Raw genomic sequence first — 23690 nt, 5'->3', positions numbered from 1 at the left:
ATAAAGTATGCTATAGTATAGTTCTAGTTAAAGCTAGGTCTGTGTGCCATAAGCCCTCTAATCTAACCAACTGCTGTCAGATGAGAACAGAAATTCTGAAGATTTTGGCAGGGCACCAGTTGTTCTCTGTGACTTCGCTGTAACACGTATAAACTCTGCCTACACATTTAATCCTGCAATAAAGTTTATTCAAGTCCTTAAGAGAAAATCAGTAGCACGGTTCAACATAACCAATGGCCTGGGGCCAGTTTAAAAAAAAAAAAAAAAGAGAATTATATCTTCACTAAGACACAGCTCCATTCAGTATTTTCACATTAAAATACCAACAGTCCATCATGAAAACACCTGTCGAGATGGTTTAAATGTGATGAAAAGCAACCTGTTCATGTGTTCCCATCCAGCACCTGTTTGTTTTATGTAGTGATCACGTCACTGAATTAAGAGGAAACTCAAAAGAAACCTGACTGTATGCAGACAAATTGGTTAGTCTTACACAGTCTTACATATTTGGCAGATTTCTTGTAAACTCTGATGCAGGCTAACAGCAGCTGATCATCGCTCACGTTCTTTTTTTGTGGGCCAGTTAAACTCCATCTACTGGCTCAGGTGGGAGGAAAAATGTTAGATTAGACAATGGCTCAAGTAGAAATTGATTTAACAACCGTCTCCACAATAAAGGAAAACTCAGATGAACTGGAACGAGAAGGCAGCTATACGACTGTCCAGCTCTCTCACCCCGCGGTACCCCATACTAACTTCATATCTAATTTTCCGCCTTCTCTCTTCTGTCACAGTTAAACTAAGTTGACAGACACTTGGTTGTTGCCGGGACCACAACTTTGAGCCAGAGGAATTTGAGCCTGAAAGGCAGTGAGTGAAAGTGAGTGTCATCAGAAGATAAAGGAAAAGGAGGATAAACAGCAGCTGACAACTGAACACTGGATCCAAGCCCTGCACAGCCAGAACCACCCATGGCAAGACTGTCACAAACAGACACATAAAGCCTCATTTTGAGCTCAACACACATCAGAGCAACTTCAAGAGCTGAACAAACGGACCCTCTTAGACACAGCTGTTTTGTTTCCTGACAAGACTGCACACCAGGAAGTAGACGTGTACAACACACAGTGATAGGCCCAAGAGGGGAAAACTTTGAATCCAATTTCAAATAAAAACAAATACCCTTTCTGAAAGACTTACATCAAATGTAGTATGAGTTTACATATACTGAGTTTTCAGGCATGGGACTGACTGACTGTTTATCTCCACAAAGCAATCAGACAGATGCTTTGAATATGGGATTAACAGCATCGCTCAAACTTGCAGCAGGTTATGCTACAGTCAAGATAGTGGTTTTTGTTATAGCAATAGTGTCTTACAGATTTTTCAGAGCTTGTAGGGAACTTGTACACCAACCAAAGCCAGATTCAACCCACACAAATTTATTGTTCTGTGTGTGCATGCATCTGAATACTAGCTACACTCTGATATTTATTCCAGCAATGCAATGCAGCTAAGAACAACAACGCTGGAGGACACACAAGTTATTGTCCAGAATAACTAAAGAGCACGAACTCAACTTCCTTTAAGTTATCGAGCTTAAAATACTCCATTGGCCTGAGGATGAAACATTACTGATTAACGTCTAAGACTGTTATGAACGAGATTCCCTGCACTAGCTTGCATTTAATGGGGTAGTTAATCTCAACTGTTTTTACCTGCAGCCATGATAGATGAGAAAATTTTTTTTGAAGCATTGGTGTTGGCTAACACTGCCTCGAGCCAAGGATGGGGACATAATACTGGGACCAAAAAGAAAAGAACAAAGAAGTGGAAGGCAATAGAGCTTAAGGGGTAAAAAAAATAAAATAAATAAATAAATCTAATTGAAATAAACTACACATTCATAATGTTCCCTTGACGTGGCTGTGCTAGATTTTATTTCACATCACCACAGTAATCTCCATCAAGGGAAGTGATCATTTATGTTTAATAAGAAAACAGAATTTAATAAACATAAGGCAAAGACCAAATCATAGGCCTGAATGTATTAATTTTTTTAGCGCGCGCGCGCACACACACACACACACACACACACACACACACACACACTAAAGAGGTAAAAATGTATGATTGTTACACATTATTAAGAAAATAGGATACTTTTCCAGTGGTACAAGAATTACCATTGCTGCTTAATGGAGTTTAACAAGCACTGCGTGCTCAACCCCAAGTCAATGGAGCAGAGAGAATGTTAGAACCAATATGGCTTTTTCAAAAACAAAGCCTTTACTCATTTCCTCACGGCGTCTTGGACTCACTCATCTTCTTCTGGTTAATGAGTTCAAAGACAGCTTTATAAAACATTTACAGACACACAGAGGGGGGTCTAAAGATCCACCACATTACATGACCCCAGGTTAATTCACCCAATTACTATGCTTTGAGTCTTCTATCACTCTTGTTTTTCTCGTGCCCCCTCTGAGTCGCTATCCATCTTAAGCCCTTACTAAACAGGAGAACTTAAATGCAAAAAAACTTTCATCTGTTCAAATACTGCTCTTTAAAACTGGAGCCATACACAGCCTCGAGTTTGTGCAAGTACAGTCAACATGCACACTGACCAAATGAAACTGATTTTTTAAAAACATCCATCCAAATAAAAATGCTTGGATCATAAAAGGAGCTGCTGATTTATTCAGTAGTTTGGCAAAAGCGTTTCCCACATGTCTAATCAGCCATCCATCAGCTTGATGAGGGTGATGAGTACGATGCTTTGAAGTGCTCTCTGGGTACCATAACCAGAACAAGGGACTCTTGGAGATAATGAAATGACTGTTGTTAATGGAACAGCCATTAGTGCTGGAATGTCAGGACTGGTTTGTAAAGTCAGGCAACATAAAGATGTTGGATCAGCCGTTAGGGTTAAATTACTCGACTGCAATGACCATGGAGGGACTAATGTCTCTAGCAATAAGAATGACTGTGAGCAATATACATTTATGCTGACTACTGTGCATTTCCAAATAATAATTAATTACACCTGAGTACTATAGTATAATCCTTAAGGACATTATAGCCTGCTTGGAGAGAAGAGAGAAAAAAAAAAAAAAAAAAAAAAAAAAAAAAAAAGGTACTTCGTGATCTAAGTAGGTACTCACACAGTAAGCTGACAAGCTTACTGATCAACTAATAACATGGCTTTGGTAAATGCCAAAGTGAATGAAACACCGATCATCCACAGAGCTGTAAGTGTGTTCCATTAGGAACAAAGGTGGAAGTTGAGGAGATTAATCTAAGCAACCTCCAAGTTTGAAGGAAGGCTGTCGAACAGCCAGCAATGGCTTGTGTAGGAGACAGAGTCTATCTGGTGATGCTGGTACAGGAGCTGTTCTGCAAGAGAGATAACTCCAGGTCAGGAATGTCTCTGTTCCTGGGCCAAGCAGAGAGGATGGGTGAAGGAAGAGATGGAAGCGCAAGAGGGCAGATACTGATGGAGAAAGGGATTGAATGACACAAAGGTGGAGGGAAAGGATGAAGTAAACGGGGTGATGAATGGATAGGAACTGAGAAGGGAAGAGGAGGGCCAGAGGAAGAGTAATGAAAGATGGGATAAGATGTGGGGAAAGAGGAGAATAACCCATGTAAAGATGGGAAAACAGAACAATGTAAAAAAGCACAAAGTTGAAGTTTAATCAGCAAAAAAAATGACAAAAAGTAGGTTGAAATTAAGTGATTATGTGCACTGATCTGTATCCCTTAATGTACATAAATCTATCAGTATGTTGACTGCGTTTGAACTACTGTGTAAAAGGATGAAATTCACAGACAGCCGCTCCCTCTACTAGTAAAGCTGCCATGATAATACCCATGACAGGGAGAAGAGGGATTGGTAATGCCTATCTTAATTCAGAATATGGAAAGATATCAACCAACTCTGAGATCAATGTAGCATCAAATGGACTTGTGGGCTGTGTCTGATCTGAGCCAACATTCATCATGCTGAGAGAGGGATTTAGATAAAGCCTGGATGCTGAGACTGAGGAGTCTGTTTTGAAACATTTTGTATTTGTTTGCATGTGGGTGTGATTTTGGACAATATCTGAGGGGTAAGGCAAAAGGGCCATGTATGCAAGTGTGTGCATGTGTGAATATGCATGAGTATGAGTTACTTATTTTCTTAGGCGGAAAAGTGTAAAAACCTGCTTTAAGACAGACATAGCCATTACTTGTTACAGCTTCCAACACTTTGATAATGTGTGAATTTACTGTGATGATAATGGTCCAGCACTGTGTGAAAATGCATAGTTTTTTAGTTCCTACATCAAAGACTTTTTTGGAGTGGACACCAAGAGTGCAATCAACAGTATTCACAGGCTCCGTTTCTTTAAAAGTAGAAGTAGTTCTAGTGAAAAGTGTTCAACCCACCAAACACTTGAACATCTTAGAGACATATCTCAAAACTTAATTACAAATAAAACAGAAGGGGACAGAAACTACTACATCTAAGTGAGGAAACAAATTCTGTAATTTTGGTGAAATAATCCTTAAAAAAAAAGAAAAAAAAAAGTAAACGGAGAAAGTAGGAGTTATTTATCCAAGTAGGAGTTCATCCAGCCTCAAACGCTTGATAGGTAAAGACTGGCTGTGTGTGTAAAGCCGGTCTCAATAATGAGAAGAGCAGCTTCATTCTGCTGCTGAGAGTGTAAATTAGAATCTCACCAAGTCGAGCCGCCAAAAAACGAAGTGTAAACACAGTCTTTTAGCTCTCAAGAGGGAAAAGATGATTACCTCACAATTACGAGACCACAGCGCAGAGAGAAGCCCCATTGCCTCAGTGACAGCAAGAGAGATTACAGGGTGCCGGTAGTACTAATGATGATGGGTAAAGTGAAAAATACTGCAGTTTATCCCAGGAGACACATAAAATTGCAGTAACTAGCTGAAATTTGTGGCACTTGGCTAACGGATCAGCAATGCTCTTCAAAATAAAACATGAAGAGGGGCAGTTTGCATGTCTGCTCCCGAGTCAAAGAGTTTCTATTTCAGTAAAGTATAGTCAGTAAATGTACAAACCTGGTTTTTTTTGTGTTTTTTTTTAAGAATTTACATTTAAAACAGAAAGTCATGTCTGAGTCATTTAAAACCCTGTTTTGTTGTTTAGTTTTTTTAAGGAAAAAAGAAAAAAATCAGCAATGTTTTATGTTTTATACAATAAAACCAGAAAATTCACTGTCACTAGCAGAGGTGGGAATCACCAGATACCCCATGATATTGTTGCAATTTTTTAACATCTTGCAAAATGCAGAATATTTCAATAAGCATACACCATATTGTCAAAAGTATTCACTCAGACATCCAAATAATTGAAATCAGGTATTCCAATCACTTCCATGGCCACAGGTGTAAAAAACCAAGCACCTAGGCATGCAGACTGCTTCTACAAACATTTGTGAAAGAATGGGTTGCTCTCAGGAGGTCAGTGAATTCCAGCGTGATACTGTGAATAGGATTCCACCTGTGCATCAACTCCAGTCGTGAAATTTCCACACTACTGTTGAATTGTTAAATGCTGCTAACAAACACAATGCTGCTTCACGTTACAGTAACATTTGAAGGTGTTAATGTAAATAGTTACCTTAGGCCACCAGGAAGCTTCCCACATTCTGAAATGTGAATACCTGTTCCTGTGACCATTTGATTGTGTATGATAGGTGTGAAGCCTTTGGGCTGTCACCAAGAAGCTCCCCATCTCCTGGAGAGTGACCTCCTGTTCCCATGACCAGTCAGTCTCTTTTGTTTTCTTGCTGTTGTAGTAGCCTGGTACCTGCATGACCCTTTGATGTCTTACCTTTGTTCTTTGTATGTAATTAGCAACCCTTCCTCCAATTTATGTCACCTCCCCACTCTCCCTTGTAGTCTCCTGTATAAATGTCATTCTTGTAGATGGCCCTGGGTTGGCTTACCTACTCAGACCCACCCTCTGTGTCTGTAAACCCACCATATACCGGTATACTTTAATAAACACAAAACTACAGCAAACTAAAGGAAACCAGGGTCTCAAGTCAGGTTTTTCTTCGACACAACTAAATATTACACAGTCAACTGTTGGTGGCATTATAACAAAGTGAACACTTGGGAACGACAGCAACTCAGGAGTCGGGCTCAGCCCCTTAGTTCCAGTGAAAGAAACTCTTAATGCTCCAGTATACCAAGACATTTTGGACAATTTCATGCTCCCAACTTTGTGGGAATAGTTTGAAGATGGCCCCTTCCTGTTCCAACATGACTGCACACCAGTGCACAAAGCAAGGTCCATAAAACCATGGATGAGCGAGTTTGGTGTGAAAGAACTTGACTGGCCTGCACAGAGTCCTGACCTGAACCCGACAGAACACCTTTGAGAAGAATTAGACCAGAGACTGTGAGCCAGGCCTTCTCGTCCAACAGTGTCTGACCTCACAAATGCGCTTCTGGAAGAATGATCAAAATTTCCCATAATCACTCCTAAACCTTATTGAAAGCCTTACCAGAAGAGTTGAAGCTGTTATAGCTGCAATGGGTGGGCGGACATCATATTAAACCCTATGGATTAAGAATGGGATGTTCATGAGTGAATATTTTCAGCAATATAGTGTATAGTTAAACTCTGTCAATATGTTTTATCCAGTAACAAAGTTGTCTCACTTCAGTTATTTTTTGCAGCAAAATGAGACTGTCAAGCATACCAACACAGTCACTAAAACCTGCCATAAATATTGCCATAAGATGGAGTCAGTCTGATACCAGTCTGCGATTGAATCGGATCAATTTAGCAATATATATGCAATTTGTTTCTGATAATACAGCGATTAACTGTGATAAACTGTTGAAAATTGCATATCTGTTGCTGTGTACAGACAGAAGTTCACATTTAACTCTTACATTCACACTCAGCAACCTTCCTGTTCTACAGGAATATGACAAATATACAACCAGCTGACAGCCAGTTCAGTCAATATGCTGGCAATTTGTCTGCATTTGTAAGTTTGTTGTTTGCATTTGTAAGCAATTATTTGCAAACTTTTGACAATCTCTCTGAGACTGCAGTCAAGACTGTGACAGTTTGTAGAAAAGATGCCTTCTATCAGGCAACCTGTACAGTTGCCTTGCGATCGAAAGTGGCTGAGAGTGTGCAACACCCTCAAGCTCTTGGAAACTATTTAATCACCCCAAGTTGCAATCAGTCGCAAAATGTGAAAAATTTCAATCACCAAACAAACACCAGGCAGGCAGCCACCTTTTTTTTTTTTTTCTTTTTTTTTTTTTGTAGATGCAAAAAAAATTTTTTACTCATGTGACTGACCCATTAGCTTGCTCTGAATTAGCAGGTAGCTTTGTCAAACTACATCCAGTGTTGGTTTTTCATTTGAGCCGATTTAACGCTTGCTCGGCTAACGTTATTTCAGGATGGTGGTGCATGAGAAGAGCCCTCTAGTTCATAGTATTCCTCGAGTATTTTAATTTATTAAATAAAATATCAACACTTGGTGTCTCTGTATCGATAAAAGGTCACCATGCAAAATATGGCAATACTATGTTGTATCAATTTTTTCCCCCAGCCCTAGACACTAGCGGCCTGATCTGCAGAGACTTACATCTAGCTGGTGTTCAAGTGAAGAAATAAACATACATTTGACAGTACTAAAATCTATCTGGTCTGTAAGAAACTAACCGCAATAATCTACTATACCATCACAGTTTTCCTACACTACCCCATGTTGCAAAATGGCTTTTATGCCCAAAATTTCCTTTCAGATCACAATCAAATAATTTACAACAGCAGGCAGAACAGGACCTTGCAGAAAGCACAGCACAGATGGACGAGAGAGAGAGCACTTTTCTGAACCCCAGTACACCAGCAGCTTTAGCAAACATCAGAAAAAAGGATGGCTGCATTTCATTACCATTTCTGCTTCTTTTTCTCCGTCCACCAAGCTTCTTAGATCCAAGCTTTTTTAGCAGTACTCACTACTTTCTGCCGTGCTATGGACTGAAGTGAAGACGCTCATTGCATGTGGACACCCACTTCCTTACTCCTAGCATTAGGTCACTAATGCAAATCTTCAATATTAATCCAATTAGTACTAATAAGTTTATTAAAATAAACATAAACAATGCACAAGCTTTTTGTGTTTTCATACACTGAGATAAAATGGATGGATGATGGAGATAATTCAGAAATGTATAGTGCAAAGATTATTCCTTTTAAATTACTTTAAGGGGAACATGAAAATATACCAGAATTGGATGTGGCACCCATTTAAAGTTCAAAAAGAAGTCAAAAATGAGCACTAGATGAGGTGACAAGGTTTGTAATTACTGTGAGTCACTTATAGCACTGTCACAATATGTTACACTCATCACCTTTTATTTAATCAGGGAGTAACCCTCCCTGATTAAATAAAAGGTGATGAAACACCAAATTCCTCATTAATGGTTTTGCAATGTTACATATAAGGAAGATTTAGCCTACTTTTAGGGAGGCAAATGCACAATGTCTGAGGTAGCTGATTTCCTGTATATCCTTCCACACACACCCAGAACAAAGCTTCATCATCTGTTAATGAATTCCACGGCCAGCAGTGTTTGCTGGTGCAAGCAGGTAATTAGTTTGAACAGCGGGAAGGATCAAAGACAACACTTCTTGTCTCGCCCCCTGGTTATGACCTCACAGGGGAAAGTCACAGATTTCACAGAGTGAGAGAGAAAGACGCTGTATGTAGCTTAGCAAACAGAATCAAAATCAGAGTCCAGATCACTTTGGTCTCAATCACAGCAAAATACCCTTTTTATAGTAATCCACAAACTGTTTTACAAAAGAAACTGCTGCCTTGAGTCCCTGTCAGCAATTTATGCTTTTCATCTTGATCAAGTTTTGTAAGTTTTATGTGATTTTAAGTCTAAATGGCCACTTAATCTGTTAAGAAGGGCAACAAAGGACCGGTTGAATAGGACCATCATTTCACAGAAGAGTATCAATTACTCAGGGTTATCATGTGTGCTGCAAGTTCCCCTTCCTCTCACCGTGCCAAGCTATAGCCCTTATCTGACAAAATGGAGTCCAAAGAGGACAGCAAGAGATAGCATATCACTGTGTGTGCGTCTGTTTGTGTGCCACTTGTATCTGATGATCCCAGCCAAGCCCCACAACATGGCGATTGTTGATTTTTCCAATCCTGCCAAATTTTGGTTACATTTACATAGCACAGCATGGCCTCACACGCACATGGTGACAATGAGCCACTTCTAAAATACCTTTGAGAAAATACAAGGACAAGGCTGGTCATTAGGCTAAGTCAATCACTCCCCCTACAGACATCCTTTTTTTTTTTTTTAAACAAAAAACCCATTATGAATCCCCTCCTCCATCCCATTAAATAACACGTGAATTAAAAAGTCAGACAATGAGGGACTTCATTTCATGTCTGTGGGGTTTGCAGGTTTCCTCTTCATACTGACTGAAGGATTAAAATCCCATAGGATTTAACTGGCACTGGTGTAGAGTGGAGCTTAATTCTTCATGTAGCTCTCACAACATATTTCATTGTACATGAGGAATAATTTGGAAACCTCTCGTCATGCCGGGCAAGCAGGTTATCTAAGCAAAAGGACTCTAATGTAGCTCATGGGTCACGCAAACACTGGCTGCCTGAATGATGACTCAGTTCCATTAACCCTTTCATGCATGAACCTCAGTCAAGTTTTTTCCTGTTTTTATTCCTCTATAGGCATGAAAAAACAAAAACAAAACAATGCTATTGAAATTTTGTTTATGCGCCTACTTTTCATGAAGTTACAAACGTCCATCCACTCAGCTGGACTCCATGCATTTGAATCAGAGAAATGTGCATTTAACAAACCCATAACAGAAAATGATTTTTGCATCCTCAGATCGACTGTCGCTACTGCTAGTATTGACTAATCCTGATCCTGTTAATTGCATTCGAACAACAAATAAAATAACAAAAACAATTTCCCATGACTGGCCAATAGGTAGCAGTGTATGGGATGATGCAGTAGTATCCACTGTGTTGACTGATATGCAACTATAATAACAAAACACATGCATTTACAAGCTGTCCATTGTGGTGACCACTACGCATGAAAGGGTTAAGTTACATCTTTGTCCTTAAATGCTCCACCAGCAGCATTTCACATGACGTTGCGAGAGAGAATGGTATGAAATATTAATACTAAATCTACTGTGCCGTCTTCTGTCCTATTCTATGTTAAGAGCATTTCAGAACCGGTCCGAAATTTCCTTACACCAGTGACGTTATTCCCATCAGCGGCAGCATCAAACCTCACAGAAAGCAGAGCACAGAGTGGGTTTGAGGTAGACCACAGAGCACTTTTCTGCACCCTAGAATACCAGCAGCTTTGGCAAACCTACCCTTCACAAATGTCACACCTTTCATCTCCATCATAGATACAGGAATGACTGCATTTTCTTTCCAATCCTCTCAGATCCAAGCTGGTTTGGCAACACTCCCTATAGTATGAGCTGTGGAAATTCCTTTCCTTATTCCCAGGATAACAAGGGGAATACATCACCTGCACATGGCTGCCAAGGATAAGACATACATCAACCTGTCAGTAGAAGAGCCGAGATAGAGGCACATTGCAAATAAATGGCCCTACCCTCTGTCCTGTACAACTGGCCTCCAAAGAGTGAGAGTGTGGCTAAAACCCATTCAAGCAAATAAAGCATATTTGAATTTGAATCAGGAAAGGAGTGTGAAAGAGGAAGGGAGGGAGAAGAGGAAAGTATTGCAGCCATTCAAGTATATGCTCAACTACCTAAGGTGCCGTTTACACGAGACCGTTTTCATTTTGAAACGGTGTCGTTTTGATGCGTTTCGGCCTTGCGTTTACACGACAACGGTGTCGTTTTGATGCGTTTCGCCCTTCTGTTTACACGACAACAGAGTGAAAACGATGTGTTTCAGAAACGGGGTCCAGAGTGGAGCGTTTCAGAAACGCACCGGCTTGCGTTTTCGTGTAAACACTTGAAACCGGGGTGATTTGAAAACGCTCGACTCGCACATGCGCACTATGGTTGCGACGGCCAGTTTTTCGCGCACGCGCAAACTGATAAACAGCACTCGCGGATTCACGAGTGCTTCTTATGCTTTTCCTGTGTTTTTACCGTTTTGTAATTCAGCGTTGTGTGCAGCAGCGATCCAACCTCATCATCTGTCCACACAAAACCTCTCACATTGGCCGTTTTGTAAGTAATGAACAATTTGCCGCACTACCTACTGTGTCACTCCACGCATGCGCGTCTTGCGTAAACAAACTGCAAAGAGAAAACCAACGCCAACTTGTGGCCTGGCATGGGAACTACATCGTTTTCATCGTTTCACATGTCCTCGTGTAAACGCGGATCGTTTCTGAAACGCCATCGTGTAAACGAAAGGCTGAAACGCATCAAAACGACACCGTTTCCAGTGAAAACGGCTTCGTGTAAACGGCACCTAAGTATGCAAGACTAAGAAGGCCACCAGAGACTGCATAATTTACCATATATTCACTGTTGTTAAATTAGGTTTCACTCAGTCATGCAAACATGTTTCTAACTTGAACTAACAGGCACTGGTAGCCGTGAACAACTGGTGATGAGATGTCAGCATTTATGGCAATCCCCTCCTTTCACCGTCAACTTCCCTCTCTATAAAACCTAGCAGAAAAAAATGAAACAATAACCAACGGAGAAAAGAGCAAATTGGCTACTTCTGACAAACAGTTCACTTCTGGAAAATGCACAGTGAATAGAAACACAGCATTAGCATTTTCTATATTATAAGCTTCCTTAATGTTACTAAAAATTACAGTAGAAATTCAAAGGACATTGTGTGCAGCTCACTAGCTTGACACAAGCTTGTGATGTTGTGAGTAAACTCAGTAGGGTCAGGCCCGTGTACCCCTGTCTTCACTTATCAGTCAGAATCTGTTTAGTCATTTTTGCATGCCATGACTTTTATGTAGAGTAACAATGCTGGCCCCATTATAACCAGGCAGCTAGTTGCATTTGTTTCCACTAGTGCTGTGCTTGTTTAAAAAGTACAGGAGATTGCAGCATGAGTAAGTAACCAGAGTTATTTGTCACTGGAAAAAAAACAAAAAACAAAAAAAAGGTGCATCAGCAAACACACTGCTGATCTGAGCAACACTGCTCTTGAACTACAATCTAGACCTATTACATTATATATGCATAAGTGAACACTGAACAGGAGGTGGCTGCTGTCAGCACAGTTGCTACAAAATTTTGTCGACCCGCAGCGGTCCCCTAACACCCTGCTTTGCCGTGTAGTTGTTCATCGTTCCTTTTTACAAGCTGCGTGTCACGCTGTCATGAAAACTTTTCACTAACTTGAGGACTGCTAATCTATTTCAAACTCAACACTCATTTGTGACAGTCATGACTGTCTTATATGCAAACACTAGGGCTGCAAGGTTATGTCAAAAATCCTAATTATGATAATCTTAGTCATAATTAAATCCCATTTACTTCAAGCAATTACTCATTAACAGTAGTAATATCACTGTCATCTTGGCTCAGGCTAAACTAAACTGAGTTTGGGCTTTTAGGGAGAGGCAGAAGTGCACCAGTGAAAGGAAAATCTGTGTGCTGGATTTATATCACAAGACAGAATGAGAGCATCATTGCAAAAATGAATCCATATCTACTGCTGATTTTGTTTTCATAGTTGTCAAGTCAAATTGAAAATAAAATTTAATTAATCCAGCCCAAAAACAGACACAATCAGAAGGTGCATCATCTGTTTACGAGATAGCCATCACTTCCCATGAGCTCTGTTAACATAATAAGCCACTTCTTATCTGTAGTGCCTAAAGCAAACCATATCATCTATCTAGTTGAGCCTATCGCCTCTTAAGCCAGGTGGGACCCCCCCCCCAAAAAACAAAACAAAACAAAAAAAAAATCAACAGCAGCCTTCTAACTATGCCATTTACGGTGTAATTTTCTATAATGGCAAATTTCTAAGCCAAATAAATCCTCACTATGAATGTCTTCTTGCTGACACAAGTCATATTTTAAACCAACAATCTTGCAAAAAGATTTATTTTTTTATGATGAAAGAAGCATGTAAAAATCCAACTTCAAAAATATCACTAAAAATTTACATTCTGAGGAGCCAAACTGATACAGTAAAATATGATGGGGAAAACGGCAGAGATAAAGATAAAAGGAGAACGGAGGCACAAGCTCAGTGCGTCACACTGACACATTTCCTGCTCTACCGTCTGTCATCACTCAGAAAGATGAAGATCAGCAGACAAAGATATGAGAGCAGTTTTCAATCGCAGCATTCAGGAGAGCTCATCTCAACTCACTGTTGTCAGTAACTGGTGCTGGTAGCATTTTCCTCAGTGGGATTCAACCTGTTTATCTACTTCGGGAAAAGCCACACGGAAACAAGCAGCCGATGGAACAACCGACCAACAGCTGAAGCCGTACAAGAGTAAAACTGTTAACATAAGTTAAACTGAAAACACAGTGTACGAGAGTTCCATAAATGCTGCAAAATTTATTCCATCAACCACTTCTGTGTTGTAATACACTATACTGCTCTCTGGAGAAAAGCTCATAGCTTACTTGTAGTTGCTTATATATGGCTGCTTGTCTCTACAGTTCAAACAGATTAAAGTCACTGTTTTGGCATCTGAAAGACTCTGTCCCGCTCCACAACACACACCATAAATTTCTCACACAAACCTCCCAATAAGAGAAAGTATTTCCAACACTGACCATTCCAAAATTATTGTGCAGTAATGTGAGTGATATTTCTACACCAGTGTCAATCAAAAATAAACATATAATCTGTGCAGTGTGGTTTTGTGGCTTACCAGCCTCCTTTACTGCCCGCTGTATCATTCAGCTCTTTATAGCAGCTCCAAATGTTATGGTTACGGTTGACTGGCACAGCTGAGTGCACGGAAACTAAAAGAGACTTCAGAAACCTGGGATCTTTTCCTAAACTCAAGCCGCTAACTGAAGTCAGTAACTTTAGACTCCACTGGAAAACCGGCAAAATAGACCTGAATCCCAGACCTTTTGTGGACATTATCCGACGCATGTGCAAGTGTCCTGCCTCCTGCACTCTCTATGTGTGAATGGGCATACCCACACGATGTCCCGACTTGACGTTCCTGACATTTTCAGCAGACAGCGTTGTCAACAGCTTTTCACAATTATTTATGCATTTTAGCACAAAGGCAACACAATCAGGCTACAAGTTTCTTTGAGAAACTCTGACCTTCATTCACCAACACCACCATAAAACTACAATTTTTTTCAAATGCAGCTACAAGCAGTTTAAGAGCCCTGACACACCAAACCAAATGCTGCCAGCAAGGCACCACTTGGCTGCAGTTAGGTGTCTGTAGTTTGTGTGTGTGTGTGTGTGGTACTTTTGGCACTAAGCTACCTTTATTTCTGACCAATAAGCCAACATAGTAAAATTATTCAAAGAGAGCGTTCTACTGAGCTTTTTAGCTCTTATTGAAATTTCTCTTCTTCATCCAGCAAATGACCCTACAGGCTACACACCAATGCATAGATAACATTTACAGGGATATTTGTACCTTTATTTCTCAGACATTATTAGGGAAGAACAGAACTTTGAAGTGCTTGCAAAATCACTTGCATCTACCTCTGCGATATTTCCTGGATTAAAGTTTTGGATCAGAAAGTGCATGCATGTCAATGTGTTGACCTTCGTCTTGTTTTTATGCTCAACTGCAATTTTTGTCGGAAGGCATGACTTAACGCAAAGCTTTCCCTCAGTCTGCCTTTGTCAGTGACAGTCCTTTGACATTGTCACGATGTCACCTACATAAAGACGATTTAGGCTACGTCAAGGTATCAAGGCTATGTGCGCAAATATCTCTACTTTCAGCAAATTCTGAGCTTATACAATATTTACCTCACTGCAGCCATACAGGCTATGGGTTTCTCATACTGGCTGAGAGGCAAAGTAGCAAATTTGTGTGCACTTATTAATTTATGAATGACTCATTAATCTCTTCCTTTTTAGTAATGCTTAACAAAAGTTCATTTTGTGACTTATTAACACCACAGTTATATCTAGCTTTTAGATGTGCTTAGCTAGAAGCCCTCTTCACAAAAAGGGCTACAAAATAAATTAACAAGTACACAGGAAAAAAACAAAACAGCAACAACAACAAAACTGTGATCCAATGTGTTATAAATAGTGGACAACATGGTGAAAAAAGGAATTTATAGACAATGCACAGGAACTCAGAAATTGACCATCCTCCCCCAAAGATTATCATTTTCCCCCAAGCTCAGTAAAGCCTGCATCAAGTTGGCCCGCAGCCCTCTGCTAGGGGCTTTGGCCAGTACCGAGGATTAAAACCCTGCAAGTCTATAAATACACCTAGCAGAACAACGTCAGCATCCAGCCAGCTATTGCACTCACCTCTCAATGCTGGATAGCTGGCATGTGTTTTTCTCTCTTCCTCGCTCTTTTTTTAATGTTCTCCCTCCATATTTCAGCTTCTCAGACTGTCACTGTTTGTTCTCTTTGTGCTCCCGTTTCTCTCCCCACCCCCCCCAACTTCCACTCAGCTTGTTTCCCACTCCTCTGTGACTCTCCCCGCATCTCTTACTCTGTCCTGCTCATACTCTCGCACTTGGCAGGGCCTCTTAATTGGAAACAAGCTGTGAGCGGGCTTTCAGTTTGAGGTTAAAATTGCATCTGACCTGCCTCCTGCTGCATCTTCTAGTCTCTCCTTTGGCTGCATTACAAGCTTGTAAACAGTGGCTGAGTGCAGATATGAAAGGGACAATGTGTTGAAGAGGGGGGCAAAAGTTGATTCTCACAGACTATAAACAGCAAGAAAACATGACAGATAAACAAGCAAAATAGGGGCTTACTAAGTATACTAAGAAGACAGACAGGCTATGGACACGAGATATAAAAACAAAAACAAACTCTGCTTCATTTTCAAGTTATTCAAACAAGCTACGTGTAATCAGGTAGCCAAGAGAGACTGGAAAAAGCATAACTTGGAGCTATTCCATTGTTTTCAGCAAAAGAACTTTTCACAAATGAAAAATCCAACAAATCTGACATGATTTCCTCCATTTACTGTAAGCACTGCCAAATCATCTCGACAGCCAATGCTGATGTGGAAGACTGCCTCATCAAGAGAACTGCACAAGCAATAATCATCACTGACAAAAAAAAAAACCCAAAAAATGCACTTAAATTGTGCATGTTATATTCAGAGAGAGTACATCAAAACCCCCATATCCACATCAATCAAACTTCTGAAGCATAAAGTCTGAACAACTACACAAAAATGACATGACCATTACATGGTAATTATGGTGAGAGGCTGCATTCTGTCTGTCACAACTTCCTTGTTGTCAGTGGGAGAGGATAAAAGGGATTTGTTGCACAAAGGGCCACAGCCAGGCACAGAAACTATTACTTCCACCCAGTTAGACCACAGACTGCACTGTCTGACCCATAGGGCTGTGTAACAGGACAGTGCAACTCATTCACAATCACACACCAACATCCACAGAGAGCCCAACTAACTAAAGATGGGGCAAACCTGCAGTAGTTTTAGCATTTGAGTTGTACTTTGATAGAATGAGTGTATAGCATGTAGAGTACCTGCATTTGTTTAATTATTTAACACGTTAATATACTGGTTAATGTTTTAAGCAGAGTCTAAAGCCGTCTGTCTGACAAACAGCTGCTTAATCCAGGGAGATATTTTTAAGAGCTCAGCCCATTTAACATTTTCTCCAATTTGCAACATCCTCCAAGCAGCTTACTCCAGCAAGCGTGTTGTTTGCAGCGCAGTACAAGTCAGAGACATTTTTCATTTGGAAAGTTAAACCATAACCCAGAAACAAATATTGATCTCCTTGACAACAATCTTCCTCAACTACAGTCCCATTCACATCTTTGACTCAGCCAAGTCCAACCCCAGACTGGTGATATGGAGCAGGTCTAGGTATGATCAGTATCTGAAAATAGCTCAGCTTTTGGGAAGTAATGACTCAGTCCTGTAAAAAAGACTTGAAGCCAAAAAGCAATTAATTAAAATCAGTTCAGTAAGAGAACTAGGAAAAATGTCTTGTTGAAAACTACCTACAATATGAAGTCTGCATGTTCTGATAACTGTGCCAAACACCTTCAGGTGGATTATATATGCTGATTTAGTCTGAAAACAAAGCAATCAACCAGTAAGGGAAAAGCTTAAGTCATTTGATCTGGTACTGGCTGTCTCACAAGGTAACAGGAAGAAAATCTATGGAGAAAGATAAAAGATGTTATCCTGAAAAAGATGAAACTCAACCGCATCAATCTTTTACAGATTTGTGGAAAATAATATTTTCAGAGGACGCTATGCAGTCCTGTGAAAAACTAAGTACACCCCATGATTTAGTAGCTTGTAGAACCATGTTTAGCAGCAACTTGAAGTAACATGAAGTATTTGTTTTCTGTATGACTTAATCAGTCTGTCAGAGGGGGAAATTTGGCCCACTCTTCTTTACAGCACTGCTCAAGTTCATTGAGATTTCCTGGCATTTGTTTATACACAGTTCTCTTAAGGACCTGCTTGGGATCATTGTCCTGTTTCATGACCCAATTTTGGCCAAACTTTGGCCTCATGATATGACTTTTGATTATTTTGTTGTATAGATGAGTTTGTGGTCAACACAATCACTGCAAGGTGCCCAGGTCCTGTGGCTGCAAAACAAGCCCAAAGCATCACCCCGCTACCAACACTGTGCTTGACAGTTGGTATGAGGTGTCTGTGCTGATTATGCTGTGTTTAGTTTTCACCAAACATGGCACTGCATTATTACCAAACATCTCCACTTTGGTCTCATCTGTCCAAATGACACTGTTCCCAAAGTCTTGTGGTTTGTTCAGATGTAAGTTTGCAAACCTAAGCCATGCTGTCATGTTCTTTTTAGAGAACAGGCTTTCACCTGGCAACCCTTCCATACTTGCTCAGTCTTTTTCAAATAGTACTGTTGTGAACCTTTACATTTAGCATGCTAACAGAGGTCTGTAGAGTGAGATGTAGCTCTTGGGTTTCTTGCAGTGTCTCTGAGCACGATACAGTCTGAACTTGGGAGTGAATTTACTGGGACTACCATTCCTGATCTATCAAGTGCATTTTATTAGCAGCCGCTACTTACACTCTTAAGTCCTATGGAAGCAGTAAGGGTGTTGCTCCAATGTTTTTTGGCATCAAATTTCATTGAGCTAATGACACAGCTCAGCTGCCATCATTAAACTATAATACTCTATCAAGCAATGTGGTGATCTGAAAATAATGAATTACAATGAATTACTTTATCAATTTACCCTAATTCCCCTGATTGAAAGCACAAACAAAAAAAAACTATGTTTATGAGTACAACTGTATTTTGAGCTTGAGTGTAAGAGGTGGGAACAAATGGGGTTCAAATAACGCTGTCTGTGTTTCTCCAATTGCTAGATCTTCCAGGTCACTATGTGTGTTAAGACAAATGCACAATGAAAAAGAGTGCGTGACCTGAGAGCAGGTGTGCTTGAAATGTTTTAGTTTTTGTGTTGCAATTAACAGACAAAGGGGGAGTCATGCTGTGTGCAAGCTGTTGGATTTTTTTCATGTACATTGCTAACCTATTTTCAGCCAAGCACCTGCCCCATTTTTTGATATATTTTTTTCTATTTTTTTAAGACTACTCGGGAAGAATTTTACTTCAACTCTCAGTGACATCAGAGATTTATACAAATCACTGAATTTATCACTGAAAGTAAATTTAACACAATACAGAGCAGATGTGCAAAACTAGCAAAAGTTCCATGGCTCACAAACCCAGTAGAAAGACACGCACACTAATACACAAGCTGAATGGTACAAGATTGTGTCCAGCAGCCACACTGCAGCATGATACAGTCCAAAGTTAAGGTGTGCAGACCTTAACTTTGTCAGATTGCACAGAACAGAACCAGCAGACTGTAAAGGTATTGCATGCAGGTCGCTTTATCTCAGGGAGCAGTCATAATAGCCAACAGAAATCAGTGTCAAGGAAAAATAACAACCAGCAGTGATGCCTTTATTCTATGATAGTTGATCTGATCGCAAACAGCAATCTCCTAAACCAGACCAGATTATAATCAGTTTGAGATCCAGCCAACATCTGAAACAAGATCTGATCACGAAGTAAATCACGTTCTAAGACCATACGTGCCAACAAGGTAGAAAAATAGCAGGCACAGATGGTTTTTTCTTCTTTAAACTGCAATGTATGCTCCTCACTATTTACACCTGCATGGCTGAACTTTTGTCTGTCTCGTTTTGCAGTGAAGATAATTACATAATGAAAGGAAAACCTACCCCATTGGTAACCCATGTTTTTCCTTGCTGTCGATCGTTTTCCTTTTCAGACTGTAATTCTTCCTCGGGATGACAAGATTTTTTTTTTTAAAACATCAAACTTTTCTAGGCGTTTCAGCCATGCTCCTAGCTTCTGCTGTCGCCTACTTTGGTCAGGTAAAGCATTTAGCCACGAGATTTAAAAGTAAAACAAAGATATTTATCTGTTTGTATTTTTGACAATGAATAACCAGCTTAAATTTGAGCAACTTTTTATAACCATATTAATATTCAGTGATTTACAGACTTTGTTGAGGCAACACAAGGATTAGTATATTTTTTCTCTAATATTAAAGGAATTCTGCATTGGACTCAGTACCAGGCTAAAGCTTGTTGACTGAGGATGTACCAAACATACAGCTAAGCTGGCAAGGTTAAGAGATACTCAGGGCCTGTTTCACCCCCCAATGTACTTAATGACAGGAGGATTATAATTTTTCCTTTGGGTTATAGCTCTGATGCCACCCATCTCACTGTGTAAAATCACCCCCTGGCAGCACTTGGCATCAAGCACTGAGCTGGCAAAGTGTGGCATAGAGAGCAGATAGTTCAAGTCTTAAGACCGATATGAGGAACGTTACTGACTGAGCGTGTGAAAGAGCCTCTGTGTTACTTTCCGACCAAATCAGACATTAAATGTGAATCCTGTGAGGATTAATAGTAAATAACTGTGGTTCAAGCGAACCCCTCTCACGCATTCTTGTTGCAGTCAGGTATCATAGCTAATCATAGCTAACTAGGTGTGTCACCCAAACAAGCAACTGACAGCAACAAAGAGTTGAACCCCCAAACAACAGCGGGGTCACGCAGGACACGGGTTGGGGCCAGGGCATTCCTGGCTGATGCAGTTGGGTTTGTCTGGGAAATGACTGAGCAAACAGAGGCCAGAGTGGCTTCCCCTTACTGGCACCAGCGCTTTGTCCCTACTAATCCACTCCAAAGAGCCACAGTCAAACACCCAGCGCCATACAGTCACCAATAACAACACAGCATGGTCTGAGAGGACATGAAATGAATCCCACTGGCCAAAGCTGGGAGACAGACGCCAGTTTACTCATCACATTTGAGTACAAAATACAGTATGGCTTAGTTGTGGGACCGGGCAACCGACCTGTGCACAGGGTAAAGGGACTGGTTACACTGAGCATTATCTACCTATTTCAGCATAAAACTTTTATTTGTGCATCACTGAGAGCACATGACATCTGTTGAAGACTATCAGACAGTCAAAGGGCAGGTTATCAAGAAGAGAAACATGCAGATTTATTCGCTGCTGAACAACAAGCCATAGACCAATGGAAATATCAGCTGAATGGCATTAATACATCGGTTCTTGTGGCTGACATTAACGCAAATCTACTTATCTGTGCCTCGTGCTGGTATTTATTTGGTAAATAAAATTATATGACATGAAGAATATTTAAAAGCGACATACCACAGTTGTTCAGTAAAAGCTTGTGGTGGAGTAAATCATTTGTGCAAAATGAGTAGTAATCAAATCAAGGAAACATGAGCTCTGGACAGACTACAAATCATGCTGCATTTGGACAGTAAATACACTTAATGTAATGAAAACGTAATGGCATCTTTTTTGACAGCCTAGGCATAGCTCTTCTTACTTTATAACATTCAAAGTCCTAATTTACACAACATTGGGAAATTCAAAAAGAAATATCACTGTTATTTTTGTGTTTAGTCGACCCCTGCCAATTTAATTAACAACTCAGTGAGCTGGTCAGAGACAATCCTGAAAATCCTTAGGAGCAAACAAGTGTCCTGTCAAAACCTGCAATACAGGCACCATCCACTTTGTCATGAGAGTTCAGGAGAAATATGAGTGTCATCTCAACTAGTTAAATATACCATACTGACAAAGATGACTGGCAACACATACCTAGTCTGTGGCTGTGCTAGACATGAAAGACTCTTACAGTAAAGCTAACCACAAGACAGTTGTGAAGTACTTACTTGTCATATTCTGCATTGTCTTTGTCACAGCGTGCATCCTTGTGCTTCTGCCAGTCCTTTCCATGCTTACAAGTGGTGAGGAGGACTACATCTTCTGAGTTATGAATATGATATAAAGCATTCCTAGTGTCCGAACCTATTCCAGTTAGGTACCGTTTCCCCTTAAAAACAAGCATGTACTTTCTATAAGGGCGGATTGTGTTGTGTTTCAGATAGCCCCTCTCACCACCTGTCCTTGGGTGCTCTTTGGAGAAGAGAGGGATTGAAACATCAAAGTTAGGCCTAAAGTTCTCTGTACTAATGCTGGCTTTGGCCAACATGGCAAGCCCAATGTCAAAGCCAAGATCTTCTGTGTAGTCAGGCCATGTGCCAGAATATAAGTTAAAGATGATGTGGTTTTTGCCTCCGTTCCACAGAGGGAGGCTCTGGATTTTTGCTTTCAGGTTGTGTACATACTGGGGTGAGAGCTGGTCCCGGTCCAGAGTGTCCAAACTCAGGACGAACAGGCATGCCTGTCCAGGGTCAGATGTGTAGAACCTGGACCCTTCAATAGAGGACAAAATGTTCTGATAACTCTCTGAAAGTTTTTCCCCTTTCTGCTGGGGGTATACGTAAACTTTAAGTCCATTCCTCTCACACAGTGAGAAGTCAAAGCAGGACTCCATTCTGCAGCGTTTTCCCATGTAAAGACCTGAGTTGGTGTCCCTCTTCTGCCTGGGAGATATGTATTCAGTGAGATCATCGCTCTGGTCCTGCTCCCAGGAGCTGAAAGGCTGCAGGTACCCCGACACGCGACGCCACCGCGCCCCGGGGTGATAACCGGGGAGTCTGCGGTCATCAGGCCGGCCGGGACCCCGTCTGGATAGGGAGAATTGTAGCCGCCCTAAACAAAACAGCAGTATGAGACACGCGCCGGCGGAGAACAGGGTTAAGTAGCGTTTTTTGGCCTGCATGTGTCCTACAGTTTGGGATGAGATATGTGGCGATGAATCCAAGAAGTCCCAAAGTTTTGGTTTCACCACCGCCAGCGGGAGCGTTCCGCCATCTTCCCCCGGGCTGCAAGGGCTGTGCGTTCCCGTCTCCCTCCTTCTGCTTCAGATGCCTTTCACAAGTCCGGGAACTGATCCAACGCATGTGGGCGATTTATAAAGTTCATCCACCTCGTCTCCTCGTCAACAGCGGTATCGATTAACTGGCGGCAGGTTTTCCTATAGAGGAGAGTGACCCGATGCTCTCAAATGTGGGCATCTCAAGTCGCACCCTAGTTCCCTCTGTTACTGTATAAAACCACCTTCACTAAGCCGTGTGCCATCGTTTTCATGCGGGATGTTGATAATAACCACACCTTTGCACAAAGTACAAACTTAACGTTAAAGCCGTGGTGTGTGTGTTTCCGACTTGTTGCCTGAACAGCTACAACTATCGTTGTAGCTGGAAATTAAGAACCAAGCGGGCACTGGAGCTCTAAACATTAAACACCCCCCATACTTGCAGCCGCTACCACAGTGTCTCACAAACCGTACAGAGAGATACGAGTCTCGCTACGACTGTTAAATCCACACGGCACACTGCTCCAGCCCACTATGCTAGCTAGCCGGCTAACTAACTAGCTAGTTTCTGAAAACATTCCCGGTTAGCCTGTTAGCTCAGCGAGCTTCAGCGCTGCTTGGAAGTACACAGGCAACCAGAGACCCTCTAGCTCTAAAAAAACAAAACAAAAACACAAACAAAACATGCCTCTCCATTCAGCCACAGCTCATTACTTCTCTCTTCTCACGTAATCCACAGACTCATTCCTCAGTGAATTTCTCCAGTCGTGGAAAGTGTTCAAGTGGTGCCTCTTTCTCTCTCTCTCTCTCTCGCATACACACAATAACAGGAGTGCACCGGAGACTGTAAGCCGAGCAGGGTAGCACGGCCGTCCCACCAGGACGACTGCTGATGCCGCTGTGACGTTCTTCTACGGCGCACGGTGCGTTACCATTGGCTCCTGTCACACCCGAGGCGGGCGGGGCTTTCCTCTTGCACCCATTCACATCCAAAAAATAATTAAATAAATTTTAAAAAAGTCGACATTTGCTTGGCACACACGAATGTTCATAAATGCAAATAGCTGTTTTGGAGCTTTTGGTTGAAACATGAGCTTCATCAGCTAATTGAGTTTGTTGCTGTTGTGAAAGTGTGACCTCTGCATGATGTCTTCTCAGGCTCTTTAAATAAATGATGTGGAGCAGGTC

The 23690-nt window shown here is 41.0% G+C and overlaps 1 protein-coding gene across 1 annotated transcript in view; it reads right to left on the bottom strand.

Annotated features, from left to right (window-relative positions):
- Positions 1 to 23388, bottom strand: part of LOC115795013 (exostosin-1a-like) — a 42090-nt gene extending 18702 nt beyond the window's left edge. Inside the window, exon 1 of the mRNA XM_030750765.1 lies at positions 21454 to 23388. Coding sequence (XP_030606625.1) covers positions 21454 to 22406 — 953 coding nt within the window. The 5' untranslated portion in view covers positions 22407 to 23388. The remainder of the gene's footprint in view (positions 1 to 21453) is intronic.
- Between the last annotated feature and the right edge of the window lie 302 nt (positions 23389 to 23690).

Source organism: Archocentrus centrarchus, chromosome 16 (genome assembly GCF_007364275.1).
Source record: "Archocentrus centrarchus isolate MPI-CPG fArcCen1 chromosome 16, fArcCen1, whole genome shotgun sequence".
Lineage (NCBI taxonomy): Eukaryota > Metazoa > Chordata > Actinopteri > Cichliformes > Cichlidae > Archocentrus > Archocentrus centrarchus.
This window is presented reverse-complemented; position numbering and strand designations above follow the sequence as displayed.